The sequence below is a fragment of the Stegostoma tigrinum genome, chromosome 17 (genome assembly GCF_030684315.1).
Source record: "Stegostoma tigrinum isolate sSteTig4 chromosome 17, sSteTig4.hap1, whole genome shotgun sequence".
Classification (NCBI taxonomy): Eukaryota; Metazoa; Chordata; class Chondrichthyes; order Orectolobiformes; family Stegostomatidae; genus Stegostoma; species Stegostoma tigrinum.
The window spans coordinates 17532374-17555323 of record NC_081370.1 but is presented as its reverse complement, the minus strand read 5'-3'; the positions used below and the strand labels follow the sequence as shown (position 1 = coordinate 17555323).

Sequence of the window (22950 nt, the reverse complement as noted above, 5' to 3'; positions counted from 1 at the left end):
GAGGGACTGACTATTTATTCAGCTGCAAAAAGTGATTTAATGTTGGTTCACAATCCCCACAAAGGTGAATTGGCCTGTCGGGCTTCACAACCAATATGATCAGTGCTGCCCATTCTGCGAACTGACTTGGTTTGATGATTCTGTCAATTTCCGGCCTTCTGATTTCTGCCTCTATTTTTGCCCATCAGGCAAATGGCTCTGGGCAAGCCTTGCAGAATCATGGAATTGCTTCCTGGTCAAGATGCTCCTTCAATAGTCCCTAGACATTTCTGAAAAACTTCCATGTATTTAATTAAGATTTCACTCAGGCAGCGTTTTCTAATGGGAAAATGTTGAGACAATTCTAGGTGAATCTTTCTCAACCAGTTTCACCCCATCAAGCATGGGCTGTCATCATTTACTACAATCAGTGGTAACTGAACCAGTTGCTTCTCATAGGAGACCAGAACTGAAGCTGTACCTGTACTCTGTAAAGAGTCCCGAGTATATGTTCTCAGTCTAGCTAAGGTCTTGCGTAAACTTAAGGATTTTCCTAAAGATTGGACCTGCAACAACTGAAACAGCTGCACAAGTATTAACCTCCATGAGAACCAAATGTTCATTTTGATTGGTTCTGATTTAGATTTTGCTCAGCAACTTAGCTCTTCCAAACCAGATCCAGGTGGACTTTCCACAGTGTGCATTCTCCAGTATATTGGAGTATGAGTTCTCTTACTCAGTTAGGTCTAGTGGGACTCTTGCTGTCTTGAGTCCTCATGCCAGCTGCAACTATAATGGCTTGCTGGCCCAGATCCTGAAGAAAATTTTCACTGTTTGGCCTTGTTTTGAGTTTTTGCCATGGGCTGACCGAGAGTCATTCTGTTCAGGATAAGTCCTAAGTGAGGCTACACAACTTTCTTCACTCAAGTAGTTCCCAAGCTCAGTTAGACTGGCAAGGGTGTCCACTTTCTTCAGAATACACTGTAACTCATATGTTCCACTTGCTGCATTTTCCAATGATAAAGCCAGTAGTACTGCCTGTTTGAAGTCCAGTTTGACTTCAGCCAGTAGGCACTTTTGCAATGGTAACATCCCAAATTTCACTCATCACCACTGCTATAACGCTACAGAGGCTGGTATCCCATCACCAAGTCACCCTTCATTTATACGTGGCGAATCCTAGGCACTGATTCAGCTCCCTCAGAGCCTCAATCAGCCAACTCATTCAATCACCTGACTGACCCGATTATAATCACTGCACGTACTGTCTGATAATTTACTTTGGGACTCTTGGTTAACATGTGAATATTGAATAAAACATACTTTCTTCTTCTTCAAAATCCGTTTGACAGGGACTTTGGTCTCTATTGAAACTATCAAACAAAATACTGCAAAGCTAGAAATATCAACACATAGGTCTTTATAGCTGTGTTTGATGGCATACGAATGGTATCACTGAAGAAGGCTGAAAACCTTTTTAGATCTTCCTCCCTGTCACAAGTTCCGAAATGCCAAGAAGCGGGATCATAAATTAAAAACTTTCACTTTCAGTTCGTCCTCAACAGGAAGACATAGATTGTGGGGTTTGTAGTCTAGTTAGTTATCAAACACCGCAATACCCATACTGCAACACTTAGTACGCACGCGCGCCAAATGCGGAACCTCAGGCCATTGGAGAATGTGCACGGAGGTTTCAGCTAAAACAGGCTGTTAAGGGTGAGCTGTAATTGTAGACAGTGAAGGTGTAAAGGTAAGAAATTGTAACTTTGAGGAGTATTAGTACTATTAGGCAAAGCTGGTCTTATCCTTTTTGCGTCTGGAAATTGCGCAGGTCTCTTGTTGAAGTTTGTGTAAACATTTCAAGATTGTGGTTGTTGTTTAATTCTGCAAGTATCATTGGTCCAAGTTGCTCTAATGAGCAAGTTGAATATTTTAACAATCCAGTTCACACTTTAAAGCTAAATATGTCGCTTTTTGTACCGTCAGTGAAAGGTTCTGAGAGCCTTCTCAACTCATTTTGTTTTCATAACAAAACATGTCACTGTAATGTTTAAACGATGACAACATCGTGATTGGATTGCACATACTAGACATTAATTTATACTTTTAGTAATGCGTGTTAACGGCAAAATGTTAATACATCGAATGCGATTCATACATTTCTTTTGAAAAATCCCATGATTGCCTAACAGCTACTGCATAGGAAATTCTAAAATGTCAATTAGTGACTTGCTTGCAAAATTGCATGTGTTACCTACAGTTTAAATTCGGGTGTTTACTTTGGGGTTGACAAAAATGGTGATGCTTTTGACTATGTAGCTTCAGGAGTAGAGTGGTGCAGTTGTTCCACCATTAGCAGTTAACATTTTAACTCGGACTCACTAGCTTGTCCTGTTTTGATATAGCCTTGAATATGTAATTTTCTATGTAGATCTGAGCAGTTGTTTAATTTTTTTTACTGCCTTTGTTTTTATAAATCACCACGGATCTTTAACTTGTTTCACACTTTCACTACTTTTTAAAAGAACTTTGGGAATATCTCTTGGGGTAAGCTAATTGAAGTATTTTTGCACAATTTCATCAATTTTTTTTCTAAAATATTGCCTAAAAGAGAGGCATAGACCAACTAAATAGCTTTATAGAAGTCAACTTCAAATCAAAGAGTTAGATTTGATGTTATGTTCCTTGCTTGATTTTGTACTGTGGTATGGCCAGGGACCATTAACTTCATTCCTTTATGTAAAGGAGACCAAATTTTATATTGCACGTACTAGTATGACTGAGCCACAAGCTTCCTTTTTTTTGTTTAAAGAAGCAAACAAAGCTCTAATATGAAGATTGAACAGTGAAGTAATCTATTTTTAAAAGTACTTGTACTTGTACTCTTAAACTTTAGGACTTGTAAAAAGTAAATGGGCGGGGGGGGGGGGAACCCCAAATTAGTCGAACACTATGCAGAAGACTAGGAATATTAAACACTTTCAAACACATCCCTTAGATACCTCTGCAACTCAACCTTTGCAAACAGGAAAAAATTAGCTGTTTTATGGTCCATGACACAATTCAAAATTCAGTGCCTTTTTGAGGATTTTTTTTAACTTTTGAAGATTTGGTTTCAGAGCTCTCCTCAAAAGCCCCTCTGACTTGGCCTGCCTTTTGTAACTGCTCAAATTTTGGTTGCTCAGTCTCCTCCCTGAGACTACATTCCAGAGACTGCACTTGAGCATTTACAAAGGCACGATTTTAGCGCTCTTGCAAACAACATGATTTCCAAACTTGACAGTTCTTCTGGTGTCCTGAGCTCTAACAAACAAATACTGCATACGGGTCTATTTCACTCATTTTTACTGTGCTGAATTATCCAGTGCTGCTAATGAACACTGAACATTGAACATAGAACATACCCTTCGGCCCACTATGTTGTGCCGTGGAATAATCCTAATCCAAAAATAAAATAACCTACATTCCCCTCAATTCACTGCTGTCCATGTGCATGTCCAGCAGTCGCTTAAATGTCATTAATGACTCCGCTTCCATGACTACCACTGGCAAACTATTCCATGCGCGCTCAACTCTCTGGGTGAAGAACCTCCCTCTGATGTCTCCTCTATACCTTCCTCCTAACACCTGAAAACTATGACCCCCTCATGGCAGTCAATCCTGCCCTGGGGAAAGGTCTCTGGCTATCGACTCTATCCATGCCTCTCATTACCTTGTACACCTCGATCAGGTCACCTCTCTTCCTCCTTCTCTCCAGAGAGAAAAGTCCAAGCTCAGTCAACCTCTCCTCATAAGACAAGCCCTCCAGTCCAGGCAGCATCCTGGTAAACCTCCTTTGCACCCTCTCCAAAGCCTTCACATCTTTCCTATAATAGGGCAACCAGAACTGGACACAATATTCCAAGTGTGGTCTCACCAGGGTTTTGTAGAGCTGTAGCATAACCTCGCGGCTCTTAAACTCGATCCCCCTGTTAATGAAAGCCAAAACACCATATGCTTTCTTAACAACCTTATCCACTTGGGTGACAACTTTGAGGGAGCTATGCACTTGAACACCAAGATCCTGCTGTTTCTCCACACTGCCAAGAATCCTGCCTTTAATCCTATTATCAGCATTTAAGTTCGACCTTCCAAAATGCATCACTTACATTTATCCAGGTTGAACTCCATCTGCCATTTCTCAGCCCAGCTCTGCATACTGTCAATGTCTCGCTGAAGCCTGCAATTGCCCTCGATACTATCAACGGCACCTCCAACCTTTGTGTCTTCAGCAAACATACTAACCCACCCCTCAACCTCCTCATCCAAGTCATTTCTAAAAACTACAAAGAGCAGAGGCCCAAGAACAGAGCCCTGCAGGACACCACTCAGCACTGACCTCCAGGCAGAATACTTATCATTCACAACCACTGTCTGCCTCCTGTCAGCCAACCAATTCTGAATCCAGACAGCCAAATCACCCTGTATCCCATACCTCCTGACTATGAATGAGCCTGCCATGGGGAACCTTATCAAATGCGTTGCTGAAGTCCATGTACACCACATCCACTGCTCGACCCTCGTCAACCTGTCTCGTGACCTCCTCAAAGAACTCCATAAGATTTGTGAGGTATGACCTGCCCCCCTCAAAGCCATGCTGACTCCCTTTAATCACGCTATGCTTTTCCAAATAGTCATAAATCCTATCCCTCAAAATTCTTTCCAAAACCTTGTTGACCACAGACGTAATTTCCAGGGATTTCCCTATTCCCTTTCTTGAAAAGAGGAACAACATTTGCCTCCCTCCAATCTTCCGTTACGACTCCTGTGGAGAAAGGAAGCAAAGATCTTTGCCAGCGGCTTAGCAACCTCCTTTCTCGCTTCCCGCAGCAACCTAGGATAAATCTGGTCTGGCCCTGGGGACTTATCAATCTTAATGTTCGCTAAAATTTCCAGCACATCGACTTCCTCAATCTCGATCTGTTCAAGCCTGTTTCCCTGCTCCTCAAAGTTCTCATTCACAACAAGGTCCCTTTCCTTCATGAAAACCGAGGCAAAAAATTCATTTCGGACTTCCCCTGTCTGCTCAGACTCCACGCACAAGTTCCCTACACTATTCCTGATCGGCCCTACCTTCTCCCTGATCATTCTCTTATTCTTCACGTATGAGTAAAATGCTTTCGGGTTCTCCCTAATCCTTCCCGCCAAGCCTTTTTCGTGCCCCCTCCTGGTCCCCCTCAGTCCACTTTTGAGCTCCTTCTGAGCAAGCCTGTAATCCTCTAAAGCTGTGCTAGACCCTCGCTTTCTCCACCTTACGTAAGCTGCCTTTTTCTTTTTGACGAGAAGCTGTTCCCGTCATCCAAGGCTCCTTAATCTTACCCTTTCTTACCTGTCTCAGAGGAACAAATTTATGATCACTCGCAACAACTGCTCCTTAAACAGTCTCCACATGTCTGTTGTGCCCCTTCTGTGGAACAATTGCTCCCAATCTGTACTTCCCAACTCTTGCCTGATAGCATCATAGTTCCCTTTTCCCCAGCTAAATATCTTCCCCTGGTAACTGCTCCTTTCCTTTTCCATGGCTATGGTAAACAGATGCCAGGCAGTTAAGACAGAAGCAGTTAACAGCAACACCAGTGCAGCCAAAAGTCACTTGGCTTCAAACTGCAACTAATTTCTCCAAACAAACACCTGCTATAAAGAAAAGCTTTCCTGAGCACCACACAATTTGATGATCCCATTGTGCTGAGGTGATGAGTTTAACAACCTTTCATAGTTCACAACTGCATACTTTTAAATGAATTTGGTTTGTTTTTAACACCCCAAAGCAAACCATCTCCCTCTCACATCTCCAGTTATGTAAATCATGTACTGTTTCTGTAACTGCATCTTCTACTCTGATTCAATTAACAAATGTAATAACATCCGAAAGCAACATGGCCCTTAACTTTAAGTCCCATCGACTTCAGTTCCATTTCTGCCTCTCTTTGACTGTTAACTTTTAATTTTTAGGAATAATTTTGAACTAAATCATTTCTGCCATAGATCAGCAATGTCTGATGTTTGGTTGGCTTTAGCTGGATACCATCTTTTTAATAATATTATTGACCCATGTCCACACTAGAGTTGAAAATTGAGTAAATGTCATGCAACCCATTTTTTGAGGCTGTTTCACCACTGACCTATGTTTTAATTCTATTTACCAGCCTTTGGTCCTGTAGCATTTTAAAGCCCCACTCACTGAAACACATCAACCTTTAAAGATGTATCAGAGATAATGGGAACTGCAGATGCTGGAGATTCTAGCCTCACATTTTATAACCTTTAAAGATGTGTTTGGTGCCTCCCAATAGAAAAGTAAATCAGCAAGGTGCAGCCCTGTGAGTCAAATTCATTTCTGGGCCCAACAAAATCCAGACATCAGATGAAACATAGACTAGGAAATCTCTTGCTGAGTGACCGAACACAGTCCCTCAACTGATTGCTTTGGGGTTCTTCTATGTGCATATTAATTCTACTATAATCTTTTCCTGTGCTATGTTCAGCATTTGGATAGTATGCATCTTTCCTTCTGCCACACCTCCATCTTCCATATCAAAATCTGTTGACGAGGTTTACATCCACCCCACCCCCATAAACATTTGGGTCCACTATATACTAGATATCATTATCTAAGTAAGTATTAGTACACTTTGCAAATGGAAGAATCTTGCTATGTTCAACTTGTGTATGGGATTAAATATACTTCACAGTAAGGAAGGCAGCATTTGGATTATTATTGCTCTAAATCTAATTTCAAATTTATGTATGCTAATTTCTTGCCCTTATCCTCCATCACAAACTGACCTCCCACCCACCCCCCCCCCCCCCCCCCACCCCCCACACACACACACACTCTTGCTTGAGAGATTACCCTGGCATGAGGCATAATGTTCAATTTTCCACCTTCTCTTGAAATCCTCTTTGTTGTGCAGGACAAAAATGAAGAGCAGCCATGAGTTTTATCTTGTCTACACCTTGTCTCTCCTCTTTGGTCTAACTTGTATAATAATTGTGACTACTTGGAGTAAGGGCTACAGGGGAGGCTTTGCCTGGGATGGCTCGGCGAAGATGTTTAATTGGCATCCTGTCTGCATGGTGACTGGGCTTGTTGTCCTTTATGGAAATGGTAAGTTTTTTGAATGCCTCTTTGTACAGTGCTGTGTTTGGTTTGTATATTTGACCCCAGAGCCACCATTTCCTGTTTTAAAATGTAGGTGCTGCACAGCATTAATGCCATGCAACAGACAGCAACAACACCTTTTGGGTCTGTTTCTCTACTACACACGCGCACGCACACACACCCTGGGCTGCCTCCAGCGTCACAATGACACACCCAGAAACTAGAGGAGCAGCACTTGATAATCTGCCTTGGGAGCCAACAACCCAATGGTCACAATGTGGACTTTATCAGCTGCAAAATCTCTACACCCCTACCCTCATCCCATAGCCAACTCTTACCCCTCAATTCCCACCTCCTTGACCTGACACAACCAGCCCGTCTTCTGTCTCACCTATCTGCTTCCCCCTCCCCCACCTCGTTGACCAACCCCCACCACTGCCTATCACCATCCCACCTACCTTACCCAGTCCCACCCTCCTTTCTATTTATTTCAGAGGTCCCACATTTCTGAAAAGGGTCCTGACCTGGAACGTCAGCTTTCCTGCTCCTCTGCTGCCTGGCCTGCTGTATTCCTCCAGTTCCACACTGTTAACTGACTCCAGCATTGGCAGCTCTTAGTATTCATTAATGACATTCAGCTATCTTTTCAAACATTACTTTGAATGAGTGAAATCTTTGTTCATACTTTAGCATCTGAAAATTGCTTAATTGTACACCTTCCATGCAACTTGGCTACACTTAGACTAAATGGCTGCAAGAAAGTTGAAATCAAACGCTGTCAATGAGGCAGCCGTTTTCTTTCTCCTTTTAAGAAAGGCAACCTTTACCCAGTCACCCTGCAAAATCATCCTCATAATGCTTGGGTGCTTCTCAACGTTAGGAGAGCTGTCCTATGGACTGGACAAGTAATATGAAATAATCATGCCTTCCATTAAATGTCTAAAGTTGCTGCATCTTACCAGTGGTGCTGCCTGGTGTAATCAGCAGGGTGCAGCCCTGTGAATCAGAGGATTCTGGATCCAACAAAATCCATACATCAGTTTAAATATGGACTAGGAAACCTCTTGCAGAGCAGACCAAGCACAGTCCCTCAACTGATGGTTTGGGGCGCTTCTGTGTTGAGCACCGTTTGGGAGAAGCACTGAACATAGCAAATGCTTTGAAATTACTTTGCAATGGGCCTTGAAGACTCTATCCAAAGTCTTTCAGTAGCACCACTGCTAACTGAGCCTTAATCTACATAGCTGCTAGACTGGCCTTTCACCAGATGGTGAAAGAAACAGTGAGGTTTTTACGAATCTACTTGACATCACCCTTAACAATCTACCAGCTGCAGATGCATTTTCCATGGTAGCATTGACCAGAGTGACTATATGGGCAAATCAAAATTGGATGATGTGGTTTGTGAGCATTTACACCCTCTTTTAAATCAAGAAACAGTAAAAGTACAAATCTTCTGTTTAAACTTGTTCTTGTATTCTTTTACTATACCCTCTGCAGTAAACGTCAATATTAGGATGGTACTTGTGTCTTTTGCTGTGAAAACTGAGGCAAAATAATAATTTTCATGTCTCTGCCACTGAACTAACAATTACTCCCAGCCTTGCCCTTCAATGGCTACTGTGTAGCTGTAGCTACTGTAGTTTTTTAATATAATTAAAAAGCTTTTGCTATCTACTTTTATATTTTGAGCTAGTGTTTCTCTAAAAGACAGCAAAGGTAACTTAAAATGTTTCTCATTTTTTAAAATTTCTAGCTTGCCACTGACCTTGGTAATATGAGATGCCTTAGTTTTTGTCTTTACGTTACCTTTTCTCTTGCTTAGCCGTAGATGCTCTCCAATGCCTTCCACCACCTGCCCTAAATCAATCTTTATCTCTAACATATTTTAGTTGGAGAGAATTTAATGTCTCCTGAAATGTCTGCCATTGTTCATTCGCTCTCCTGTCTTTCAGTCTTCCCGCTATGTTTCCATGTCTATGTAAGTACACTTGTTTTTTTGTTTTACTTCAGAGGATCCAATTTCTTGCCCTCCAAACAGAATTTCAAATTCAAACATGCTTTGATCACCTTTCCCAAGAGAATCCTTTTGATTCATTTAATCCCTCTTCATGACACAATACCACATCCAGAACAGGCTGTTCCTGGGTTGGTTCCTCAATATATTGCTCCAAGAAACAAGCTAATACATTGAATGAACTCTCCCTCAAGACCACCTTTGTCCATTTGATTAACAACACCTGTATGCTTATTTGAAGTGCCCAGGATTATTGCCGTTCTTCAGCCCTACTTCCTAGTTTGTGTATAAACAGTCCTGGTTTACACAGACAGTAAACAACTACTCCAAGTGAAAGAGATAATGGGAACTGCAGATGCTGGAGAATTCCAAGATAATAAAATGTGAGGCTGGATGAACACAGCAGGCCAAGCAGCATCTCAGGAGCACAAAAGCTGACGTTTCGGGCCTAGACCCTTCATCCCGAACCGTCAGCTTTTGTGCTCCTGAGATGCTGCTTGGCCTGCTGTGTTCATCCAGCCTCACATTTTATTATCTTGGAATACTCCAAGTGAAATATGGGTTTCAGGATGTCTGTGTACCCATGTTTTCTGGAACTGATAATCTCATGTCCTGTTTTCAAGAGTGAAGCTTCCCTGTCACAACATTTTTGAAGAAATTGAGACCATTCACAAACTCAGGTTATGGGATTGTTGCAAGGTGCTAGAAGCCACAATCCAAAAGCAGGATGGGTTTTAAATGATAGTTGTTGTACAAGTGATCTGTTTCAGATTAGAGACAACTGGTAAAATTACCAATAGACAATTTATCATACAAAAACACAAATGTACTCGAGTTTTCAAAGTTGGTTTGGCTTTTGCGAGTCTATTTTGCGAAGCTATTAGTGTCAATATAATACTGAGATGCATGGAGTTGACCCTTGAGTGTTTTGTCCACCCAGACACCTTCAGGTTGAGCTGTCAAAAGGGTATAAGAGGAGTAGTGCAGGTTCATCTACTAACTGCACATACAGTTCAAGTTTTCTGCTGCATTCATCAACTCTTCAGTAGTAAATTGTAAGATGGCAATCTCAAGTGGAAACCCCAACCTGTGTTTTGCCACCTGGGTGAAGTTTGAATTTACGAGTAGATTTCCTGATGGATTCTGTGTTGTGTAAATCTGTATATTACCTCTCTTTATTTTTGTTACAGCTACTCTGGTATACAGATTTCCTTTCACCTGGTCCAGCAGCAAGTTCATCCTAAAATTAGTTCATGCTACGTTGAACCTTGGTGCATTGTCTCTTGCCATTATTGGATTAGTGGCGGCATTTGGGTTTCACAATAAGATGCACATTCCCAACTTGTATTCCTTACATAGCTGGGTAGGATTTGCAGCTATCATTCTTTTTGGCTGTCAGGTAAGAAGTGTCTCTTTGTTAGACTAATAACTTGAGACTGTTTTCATTTTTTAAAAAAGTGACCACTGATGGGCAAAAGGGGGGAAACAAAAGTACGAATCTTCTACTCCTAAAGTTATGTGGTGATGGTAGTATAGGTACATGGCAATTGGATGTGTAGACCAGAGTATTATTACTTTTTCAATCATGCAGAAATACATATTTAAAACAGCCTTATGTGGACCATTCCAAACATGAAGGGTTATTTTGCTGAGTTATTGAGTTTTACAGAAATAATTTTGAATTGTTACTAATTCCGAACCTTGAAGGCAGAGTTTCCAAAACTTTTGGAGCTTCCTATTGAGAACTGTCTCTTCCCTACTCACTTGGGATATCTGGAGAAAGGGGGTGATATTGAACTTGTACAAAGTATTTGTTAGACCTTAGCTAGACTGTTATGTATAGCTGTGGTCCACACATTATTGGAAAGATGTGAATGCTTTGGACAGAGACTTGGAACCATTCCTTTTTAAGAATGAGAAGCATCGAGAAGAAGGCTGACATGACTGACAAAGGGTTTCAAAGTCATGAGCAGATTGGCTAGAGTAAATGAGAGTGAGAAACTCTTCCCACTTATTTAATCCATATCCTTTTGTTCCTCACTAGTGATCAAATATCATGAGTTGATGTGAGGGAAACATTACTACACAGTGACTAGTTACGGTATGGATTTGTGTGTGGAAATGTGTTGGAGACAGGTTCAGGAGGCCATAAGATGATTATTTGTACCTAAAAGGTGTGTAGGTACATGGGAAATAGGCAGGAAATTACATCTTCATAGTTGTATTAACTATATTACCAGTAGGCAGAATGACCACCTTCACTGTAACAAATCTGTGATTCTCTCCTAATGTCAGCCATGCATCTTTTTTGATTGGAATTAACCTATTTCTTTGTTTATTCTCATTCAGTTAGGCTGTTATTGCCACTCTGGAGACTAAATTATACTTGTTCCTGTTCTCTATTCAGTTTTTCTTTACAATAACTGTGACCATATTATATTCATTAACCTGGTCAGACACATACGACAGCTCTGGAACAGACAAAATTTGAAACCAGACTTAAGAATGCTGCCTCTGTGGCCTGCCTTGTGCTCTCTTTGGAATTAATTGACTACTAGTCCTCCATAAGCTCCCCTTCATGGGATATAATGGAGAAAACCTAAACAATTACAAATGGGGAATTAATAATTGCATGTGACAGTTAGTATGGAGTGATAAAACATAGTATGGATTAAAGAGCCAGAGATGTAACTAGTAATGAGATACAGATCCGAAAGATGGAGTTTATTGGAATAAGTATAGGTAGACCACCAAATATTAGTAGAAATGTTGGCAAATCCACGATTGAGTACTGAGAATTTAATGTGGGCATGTGGAATTTGGAAGTTGGATTGCTGTTTGTGAAGGACTTAGGACATAACACCAGAATATGATCCTGACAGACTGTTATGAGCACTTCTTTCCTGCCGTTGTTTTGAATAGATCTGTTTAATTTTGATCTCTCTGCACCCTCAGCAGCTGTAACATTGGATTGTGCATTCTGACCTGATACCCTGATGCACTTTTATGATATGATCTGCCCACAAAGCATGCATGACAATACTTTTCACTGTACCTGAGTACACATACCAGTAAAAACAAAAAAATTGAAGATTTCTTTCTACAGAAAGAAAATGACAGTTATCTGGATAGGTATGGAGAAAAGACCTTTTTAAATCAACTTGTGGATCAAGCTTGAAACTTTTAGCTGTGTAATAAGAATCGTCATAGAATCCCTTCAGCCCAACAAATCCACACTGCCCCTTTAAGCATCCCACACATCCCTGAGCACAATGGGCAATTTAGCATGGCCAATCCACCTAGCCTGCACATCTTTGGACTGGGAGGGAACCAGAGCACCCGGAGGAAACCAATGCGGATACAGGGAAAATGTGCAAACTCCGTACTGTTGCCTGAGGTTGGAATCAAAACCAGGTCCCTGGAGTTGAGGGAGCACTGCTAATCACTGAGCCACCATGCTGCCTGTAATAAGTTACTGAAATCTGGTGGGACATGAAGAGAAATTTCTTCACTTGGGACCAGTTAGAATGCAGAATCAGTCAGTGATTGTTGCACCTCACCTGAGGCTGCATGCCTTGCAGGAGTCATAACAAAAAGTTCAAGATTGTATAAAAGTACACAATTCCCCAGTTACTGTCTTTTCCAGACCAGTTTGATGAAATAAAGTGACTATCCTACCCACAGGTAAACAATTTTTGACAAAAAGACATGTCAAAGATTTGAAACTCTAACACTTATTACTTCTGTCTTTAAAACTCCTACACCCTGCAACAGACAGACAAAACAAAGTATGGGTGGATGGAAAAACTGGGCAGGCTTTTCCCAGTTGAAAATAAAAACAAATAGCTGGAGAAATGGATCAGGCCTGTCTGCATCTGTGGAGAGGACAGGAAATAGACCTCATGTTTCAAGTCCAGTGATCCTCCAGCCTTCAATAAGGGTTGTGGGAGTTGAAATGTTGACTGCAATTTTCTGCTTTCTCTTCACTGATGCCAGATCTATTGAGTTTCTCCAACAATTTGCTTTTATCTTGTTCCCAATATCCAGCATCTGCAGAGATATTAGGAACTGCTAATTCTGGAGAATCTGAGATAACCAGGTGTAGAGCTGGATGAACACAGCAGGCCAAGCAGCATCAGAGGAGCAGGAAGGCTGACATTTTGGGGCTAGACCCTTCAGAAATGGGGGGAAGGGAACAGGATTCTGAAAGAAGTAGGGTGAAAGGGGGAGGCAGATAGATGGATAAAGGAGCAGATACGTGGAGAGGAGACACAGGTCACAGAGGCTGGGATGACTAGTAAAAGTGTAGGTGGGGAGTAAAGGAGGACTGACAAGTCAAGGGTGTGGGATGAGGCTAGTAGGTAGGAGATGGGGGTGGGGCTTGAGGTGGGACGAGGGGCGAGGTAGGAGGAAGGACACAGGTTAGGGAAGCAGGGACAAGCTGGTCTGATCTTGGGATGTGGTGGAGGAGTAGATTTTGAAGATTGTGAAGCCAACATTGGTACCATTGGGCTGCAGGGTTCCTGCAACCTTCGGGTGGCATCATTGTGGCACTGTCGGAGGTCCAGGATAGACCCCTCATCTGAGGAATGAGAGAGGGAGTTGAAATGGCTTGCAAGTGGGAGGTGCAGTTGTTTGGTGCAAACTGAGAGTAGGTGTTCTGCAAAGGGGTCCCCAAGCCTCCGCTTGGTTTCCCTGATGTAGAGGTCACACAGGAACAGCAGATACAGTATACAATGTAGCAGACATGCAGGTGAACATCTGCTTGATGTGGAAAGTCTTCTTTGGGCCTGGGATGGGGGGTGAAGGGGGAGGTGTACAGGCAGGTGTAGCACTTCCTGTAGTTGAAGGGAAAAGTGCTGGGTGTGGTGGAGCTGGAGCGGAGTGTGGAGTGGACAAGGGAGTCCTGGAGAGAGTGGTCCCTCTGAAAAGCAGAGAAGGGTGGGGAGGGAAAAATGTCTTTGGTAGTGGGGTCAGATTGCAGATGGCAGAAGTGTCAGAGGATGATGAGTTGGATCCGGAGGTTGGTGGGCTGGTACGTGATGACGATGGGGTTCCGTTTTGGTTGTTATTGCGTGTTAGGGGTGTGCGGGATGAGCTTGGTTTGCACTAAACAACTGCACTTCCCAGTCGCGAGCCATTTTAACTCCCCACTCCTTGAACATATCCATCCTGAGCCTCCTGCGGTGCCACAACGATACCACCCAAAGGTTGCAGGAAAAGCATCTCTTATTTCACTTGGGAACCCTGCAGTCCACTTGTATCAAGTGGACTTCACAAGCTTCAATCTCCCCTCCCCTGACCTCATCCCAAAACCAGCCCATCTTGTCTCCTCCCACCTATTCCCCCCCCCCCAATCCCCTTCTCCTACCTACTAGCCTCATTCTGCCCCCTTGACCAGTCCGTCTTCCTGGGCATGACCTATTCCCCCCACCTACATTCATCTTTACAGGTTCTATCCCTGCCTCTGACCTGTCTGTCTCCCCGCCACCTGTCTTCTCCTTTTGACCATCTTCTATCCACCTTTTCTCTCTTTCCCCCCCCCCCCTGCCCCCCCACCTCCCTATTTATTTCAGAACGCCCTTCCCCTCCCCCATTTCTGAAGAAAGGTCTGGGCCTGAAATATCAGCTTCCTAGCTCCTCTGCTGTTTGGCCTGCAGTGTTCATACAGCTCGACACCTTGTTATCCAGCATCTGCAGTTCTTTTTTGGTGTAAAGACTCCCATTTTTTTAAAAAGTCAGGCAAAGCCACAGTCTAAGATAATGGGAACTGCAGATGCTGGAGAATTCCAAGATAATAATGATGAAGGGTCTAGGCCCGAAACGTCAGCTTTTGTGCTCCTGAGATGCTGCTTGGCCTGCTGTGTTCATCCAGCCTCACATTTTATTACCACAGTCTAAGATAATGGGCAGGGAAATAACCTGGCTTTAATTTCTTTCTTTAAACTGTAAAGGACAGAACCTTCCTGTAGGTCTGGCTTCTGACAAAACATGCCCTCAAGCTGTTCAGCTGCTAAAAGGCAATCACGTAGGTGTTTTGTAAGCAAAACACCTTTTATCACCGACAACTGGTCACCATTTCCCACATCAATCTGCTACTGTTGTTGCCAGCTAGATTTCTGTACAGGTCCTCTGACTCCAGCCTGTTTGCAGTTCTTTTCCATATCTCCTCCTCTCTACTACGACAACCACACACCACCCACTCTGTTCCCTTTGAACAAGCGTCAATGTAAACAGCACTTGCAGTGAGTGTGAAATAGTTTAGCCTTTTTTAAGATAAAAGGGCAGCAATCTTTTTCACAATCCTAGATTTCTTTTCCTGTTTCAGTCCATAACCAACAATACAGAAAATAAAACAATGTTAATGTTCCTGGTAAATTCCTAGTGGATATGTATGAATGCAGTGTATCATACAATTATCTGTTCATATGGTTTATGTATTATCATCACAACAGTTTGAATCTTCTCTCATCTTGTCATGTCTCTTGGCTTCTCTACTCTTTCGGCTACTACCCTTTTATCTGTTTACACTTGCAAGAAGTAATTGCAGATAGCCTGGATTCTCATGAAACCCACCTGCCTGGGAGGGGTGGTGGTTGAGGAGGTGGTGACTTCAGATAGCCTTAGGATCATAATCAAACTTTGTGAGCTAATGGTCAATTTTACAGTTGTAGTTATTTTTGAAAACCAACTTGACCTCCTTTTCACTTTTGGATATTTTGCTTCTTAGTACCTGTTTTAGTCTCTGACCATGAACGTTGGCCATGGTACAACTTCTTATCGAACTACTGTCCTGCCACTGTCTAGGCGACTTGCTCAAGGCCCACATAAATACCCAGCACAGCTAAGTGAAGAATCAGATGGATGAACACAGCAGGCCAGGCAGCATCGGAGGAGCAGGAAAGCTGATGTTTTGGGTCAGGACCCTTCAGAAATGGGGGAGGGGGAGGGTGGTGATAGAAGGTGGATGGTGGAGCAGATCAGTGGAGAGAAGACGGGGATGAAGCTAGTAAAGGTGAGTGTACATAGGGAGTTGGAATGTGGGTTGGTCAGTAAGGAGGGAGGACCCCTCCCTCACTAACCAACCCCTATCCCAATTCCCCACAACTGTCTCTCCTTTTGAGCTGCAGCCCCGCCTCTCTAACCTATCAGTCTTCTCCACCTATCTGCTCCACTATCTACCTTAGATCACTGCCTCCCCCTCTCTCTATTTACTTCAGAACCCCCTTCCCCTCCCTCATTTCTAAGAAGGGACCTCATCCAAAACATAAGCTTTCCTGCTCCTCTGTTGCCTGGCTTGCTGTGTTCATCCAGCTCCACACCTTGTTATCTCCGATTTGAGCATTGGCAGTTCCTACTGTCTAAGTGAAGAATCACTCTAGTTGATCTCTTCCAGAGAAGATGCCACAGTTTGAGATGAACTTTTGGCTGTCTTCAATTTTTGAAAATGATTTCAGTAATAAATGATCCAAGAACAGCAAAGGAATCAGTTCAGATAAGACTAAGATTTAAAGTGTTTAATGTAGTGCTTTTTTTTTGACTAGTGAGATGAGCAGACAGGATGAATTTTTGTTGCTCATATAGAAAAGTTGCCTAAAGTTTGAGTGCAAGCTTCAAATTGAAACTGATCACAAATCTAGACGAATGCTCTTGTTCACATTGTGTTTTGAAGTACTTTTTTCAAGTGAGGTTTCATTGCAAGATTTTGTTGGCATTTGCAGAACAGTGTTTTGTCTGGCCAGCATGATTCTTCAACTGCATTACCCAATGAAGTTCATTGTGACCGTCTCAACTCTTTGAGAAAGGCTGGTCAAACACATATATGTTGATTGTTCCTGCTAATTTTAATTTTGTGGCATTATAATTTTGTTTTTCTTTTGATCTACAGTGGTTGCTGGGATTCCTGGCCTTTTTACTGCCCTGCACACCCCTCTGGCTTCGAGCTGCTTACAAAGATCTGCATGCCTTCTTTGGACTTGGTATCTTAGTAATGGCCATTGCTGCTTCTGTGTCAGGAATTAATGAAAAGTTAATATTTGTGCTGTAAGTGTAAAGTTTGAAATAACAGAACTCCTCTAGTTTTTGAAGCCATTGTTTAATCATGGTTATAAGAACCTTTCTTTCCCTTCATGGTGATTTATGGTAATCTTGTGGAAACTGACATTTTTCAGGATCTGAAGAGATGCTAAAAATATATCAGCTCAGTGAGTAACTAAATTACATTAATTTAGGATGCCCAAAAGATTGGGGTGAATTCATCCAAGCTTCCAAATTTTGATCACTGCTCAATAACCACTGTCAGAAGTACTGTTTTTTTTGAAACTGGGTTTTGGCTTTGATATGCTGCAGAGTCAAAACTTAACAATTCTAAGCAGACTTTGAATTGAGGTGGCTACTGCTAGACAGCTCAAATGCAAATTTAAGATTGCCTGGGGAAAAGAGTCGTGGCTTTTTAGGGGGGAGAAAAAAACAACTGAGTTCCAACCAACAAGAATAAGTGAGGTAGGTGGAATGTGAGGGAATATAAATTATACCTCCTTGACATTTATCTTTTCCCAAAATAAATATAAGATTGGATTCCCTACGGTGTGGAAACAGGCCCTTTGGCCCAACAAGTCCACACCGTCCCTTGGGTGGGATGCTCCAGACCCATCCCCCTAAACACTACGGGCAATTAAAATAGCCTACCCACCTAGCCTGCACATCTTTGGACTGTGGGAGGAAACTGGAGCACCCGGAGGAAATCCACGCAGGCACGGGGAGAATGTGCAAACTCTGCACAGACCCAAGGCTGGATTCAAACCCTGGTCCCTGGCGCCGTGAGGCTGCAGTGCTAACCACTGAGACATCGTGCCACCCTTACAAGCTTAGTCTTTGGATATGGTTGGAATTTACTTGCCTTGTTACTGGCTGTTATAGGACCAGCTGGCTTGATTGTAAACCTTTCTATACTTTTTAAGAGACTTTTTTAAGAAAAACAAATCTACTTCTGACAAATTTAAGATCACCTATCCTAATCTCTCGCTTTACACTCAAATTATAAAGCACTCCTTACTACATGTAAATTTTTGTGCCTTAAATGTAATGTATGCTATTGACATGGCTCTAGCAGAAACACTCAAGTCTGCATAAGTTTGATGGAGCCTAACAGAGCATTTAGTTTAACTGTTCGCCATCAGCTTCAATGTGTAGTCTTTGACGAGCCACAAACTGGCATATCCAATTTTTCAAATGCCTATCATTTCAAAAGGTGTAGAGCTGGATGAACACAGCGGGCCAAGCAGCAGAGGAGCTGAAAGCTGACATTTCGGGTCTGGATCCTTCAGAAATGGGGGAGGAGAAGAGGGTTCTGAAATAAATAGGGAGAGAGGGGGGAGGTGGATAGAAGATGGATAAAGGAGAAGATAGGTGGTGAGGAGATAGACAGGTCAAAGAGGCAGGGATGGAGCCAGTAGAGGTGAGTTAGGGAGGGGATAGGTCAGTCCAGGGAGGACAGACCTTCAAGGAGGAAGGATGAAAGTAGGTGGGAGGACAGGAAGGGATGCAGATATGAGCTGGGGTGGTTTTGCGATGAGGTCAAGGGAGGGGAGCTTCTGAAGCTTGTGAAGAGCACATTGATCCCATTGGGCTGCAGGGTTCCCAAGTGGAATATGAGGTGCTGTTCCTGCAACCTTCAGGTGGCATCATTGTGGCACTGCAGGAGGCCCAGGATGGACATGTCATCCAAGGAGTGGGAGGAGGAGTTGAAATGGTTGGTAACTGGGAGGTGCAGTTGTTGAGTGAACTGATCGTAGGCGTTCCACATAGCGGTCCTCAAGCCTCCATTTGGTTTCCCCGATTGGAACAGTGGATACAGTATACCACACTAGCAGATGTGCAGGTGAATGTCTGTTTGATGTGGAAGATCTTCTTAGGGCCTGGGATAGGGGTGAGGGGGAAGGTGAAGGTTGTGTGAACAGCACCTCACCACTTGGGAACCCTGCAGCCCAATGGTTTCAATGTGGACTTAACAAGCTTCAGAATCTCCCCTCCCCTGACCTCATCCCAAAACCAGCCCAGCTCATACCTGCATCCCTAACCTGTCCCCGCACCTATCCACTCCTCCCTACTACTTTCATCCTGCCTCCTTGACTGTCTGTCCCCCCAGACTGACTTATCCCCTCCCTAACTAACCTCTACTGGCTCCATCCCTGCCTCTTTGACCTGTCTATCTCCTCACCACCTAGCTTCTCCTTTATCCATCTTCTATCCACCTCCTCCCTCTCTCCCTATTTATTTCAGAACCCTCTTCTCCTCCCCCATTTCTGAAGAAGGATCCAGACACAAAACGTCAGCTTTCTGCTCCTCTGCTGCTTGGCCCGCTGTGTTCATCCAGCTCTACACCTTTGTTATCTATGTATAATGCTACTGTTTTTCCCCTCTAGCAATGTTCCAAACTCAACTGGTCCCTACAAGAATCTTCCACCTGAGGCATGTCTGGCCAATGTTTTGGGATTGATGCTGTTTTGTTTCTCGTTGACAATAGCCCAGATGCTCCTTAAGCACAAATGGCAGCGTCCAAATGCATGTGGAACTGTAATCAGTGATGCAACAGAGGTATGTCGTGTAAACACGTTCTGTGTATTTCAGTCTTGGTTGTTGCTTTGCAGTGACTGTTTGTCATATTCTGTGATGACAAGAACAAATATTTGAATTCAACAATGTTCCTATATCCTAACCCAACTTCCTTTTTAAGGGTGTGAAATTTTTAAAACAGGATTACATCACAACCAAAAATACCTTTTTTTCAGAAAAATCAGTACAATACAGCTGACCCTTGGATTTTCTTTGCTTTTTGGGGAAATTTCACTTCTGCTTTCCCCCCCCCCCCCCCCCCCCCCCCCAAATCTAATTGACACCACCAGTTTTCAGTGATGCTAAACTTGTAGCTGCATTAGTTTTTCTTTCTTGAAGTTCACAAAAAATCTCTAAGATCCAAATGCAGGTGGGGGGAATGATTTTTGCATCAGTACATTTTTAAGTCAAAACACTTAGTTCAATATTTAAACCTAATATATTCTTATTTGGCCCACTTTTCTTAACCAACAAATGATGTGTCTCGTGGAGAACATAACTACTACCATCCTGCAGTACTCTTGACCAGAAGGCACCAAGTCTGATCAATTTTTGCTTTGTTTTCAATCAGCAATTTCCATCAAATGGTAGGTTTTCATGTATTGGCTGAGGCAATGATTGTATTGGATAAGGACATCAGCCAGTATTTGTAATGGTCTTGAGTAACTAATCAGGTGAATTTCAAAGTCTGCCACCTTCTGTGGAACAATATTCCAGTACAAGCTGGCATCCAAAATACAGATGCCAGGTATTTTTTGTTTATTTGTTTTTTGACCTGAATAATTTCTGGCTATTCTTGATGTTGAGGATAGTTGCTACAGTGCACTATGAAAGCAAAATCATTGCAGATGCTGGAGGAATGTAGTAAGTCTGGCAGTAACTGATGAGAAACTGACTTTGTTTCAAATTCAATAGGACTTAGTTTTGTCGTTATGTTTTGCCTTTAGAATAAATCGATTAGTTTTACACTGAATGTGAAACATCAGTTCTGACAGCCAGATTTGTGGTGTTTCTGCAGTCTATAATAAGCAATTTTTGCTTTTTCTTTTAATGTTAGGATATTTATATGGGTTTAGGAAAATTTAAGAACAAATTTTGATTTTTGGGTTGAAGATTGTCTTACTTCCCTCGCAGCAGCCAAGGTAATAAATCACCACCTTGTTATCGAAAATAACTACTGTGTCAGTTGGCAAATGCATCTCGATTTATAGCTATCAAATGCTTCCTACCTGATTTTTTTTTAATTCTTTTTTTAAAGCCACTTCTGACTGAAAACTAAATGAAGAATAGCTGAAGCTTTTTGGATGCAGTTGAAGCCAGCTGAGATCTGGATAGTGTTACTGTTCTGTGTGGAATTAGTGACTCATCAATAATGGTCTTATCCCTCCATCAATGAGTTCAAGTAACCTTAGCATTATTTTGTCAAGTCTGAAAGCAGATAGGATCTAAACTGAATTATGATTTTTTTTTTGTAAAAGTTAGAATGGACCTTCTTTTTGTATCTGCTTTACGCTTTTGCGATTTCAACCAGTCTGTTCACAGGATGACATGCAAAAGTAACCAACTTTAATTAAACATTATGTCGCACTTTACATTAGAAGCCAGCAACTCCACTAGCATGATTAGTACAATTAGGAAACTTCAACCCATTTTGAATACTTTGCAAGAAGGGGGAGAAGGAGTTCTAACTTTAAATTTGACTAGTCATCATTTGAAGCAGATTTCTATATTGCTTTCCAAATGGAGAATGTGCTTCCATTTTATTTTGTGGAATATTGACATGCACTTGCTTCAGAGTGATGCCTCTTTCTTAAGGAACGAGAAACTGATTCATTGTGTAGGGTGTAACTGCAAAAAGAAATGCACCTTGTCACATGCTTGGACTTGGATTGTAACCCTCCGCTTTTAAGTTCAGCTTGGATATGACTACAGTCCAAAAATGTTTGCACAAGATTGGCACTTGAGACATAATGATACTGATTTCTGCCAGCAGTTTAATTGTTATTTTTACTACAGCCGCAGAAGCTTTATTATATATGTGCACTTGACGACAATTTTTTTTTCCCTGTCAACAACGTATTAACTTTAAAACATAGTGTACCTGGAATGCATGGCTTTTGAGAAGAGAGAAAATGAACTAAATTAACTTTTATACTTTTAAAATAATCACTAAAGCTGGAATTAAATACATTTAAGAATTCTTAATGTCTTTGTCATTCATATATACTGTTGACCTTCAATAAATGTAGATTTGGTTGAATTTTTTTTGCCTGTTTTGAGTGTAATTTTAAGGCACGAGGACACTACATTTCAGCTGCTAAACTGTAGCATCAAATATTCAGCATTTCGTTGTAATTTTTTCCTTTCTGGGAAAGAGTCTATAAATAGTTGTAAATTAACTGCAAGGGCTAATTTCACAGGGGCAAGAACAGCAACAAAAATCTGTCATGTATACTCTCTCTTTTCAGGAGTGTAGGACTTTTAAAAATGTTTCTCACCTGATTCAACTACTGACTGCACATTAAATGTGCATACAATCCAGGCCAACTTTTAAATGTCATATGGGTTACAGGATAACTACTGACAGACAACACAAGAAAACCTCCTGGTTTTAAAAATACAGCTAGGCTATCTTTTATAGATATGACTTGAGTTAAACATCGCCTTCTGTAAGAATGCACCTCTCTAAGTTCAGAATTGAGGAAAAATGCTTGTCACTGGAAGGGGACAAAGCTCAACTCATTCTCTGTTTCTACAGAGATTAATCAATGATGCTGTCTTTGGATTTAAAATGGTAACACATTATTTTTCTCTAACAAAAATTTACACATTGTAGAATCTGGAGTGGGGGAGGAAAGGCTGGAAAATGAAACCTATTTATGGTATGTAACCTTGGATAACTGGATCAGTTCAAACAGTGATGATAAGCCTGAACTACACGAGTGAATCTCTTGCTTGCTCTCTTTTCCGTGCTCACCAATGCCCCCCCCCCCCCCCCCCCCACCCCCCGCCGCACCTCCAACCAACCAAAGTTGTGTAAACTGCTGGCAACAGCCTTGACACTTTGCTAAGTAATAATACCCTCGCAGGATTTTAGTAACATGTTGCTGTCCATGGCCTAAACGTTCATACAGCAGCTGTCCAGCAATGGATTGGACATCAACTTTTATTGAAGAGTAGTTGCATAACTTTCCTCAAG

General features: G+C 42.1%; 1 protein-coding gene across 1 annotated transcript; it reads left to right on the top strand.

Annotated features, from left to right (window-relative positions):
• The first annotated feature begins 1620 nt into the window (after positions 1 to 1620).
• Positions 1621 to 22011, top strand: LOC125459539 (lysosomal membrane ascorbate-dependent ferrireductase CYB561A3-like). The gene is made up of 6 exons (XM_048546093.1): positions 1621 to 1729; positions 6933 to 7126; positions 10328 to 10536; positions 17026 to 17180; positions 19562 to 19733; positions 21010 to 22011. The coding sequence occupies exons 2-6, from the start codon at positions 6940 to 6942 to the stop codon at positions 21028 to 21030; spliced, it is 744 nt and encodes a 247-aa protein (XP_048402050.1). The 5' UTR covers positions 1621 to 1729; positions 6933 to 6939; the 3' UTR covers positions 21031 to 22011.
• Positions 22012 to 22950: the final 939 nt, after the last annotated feature.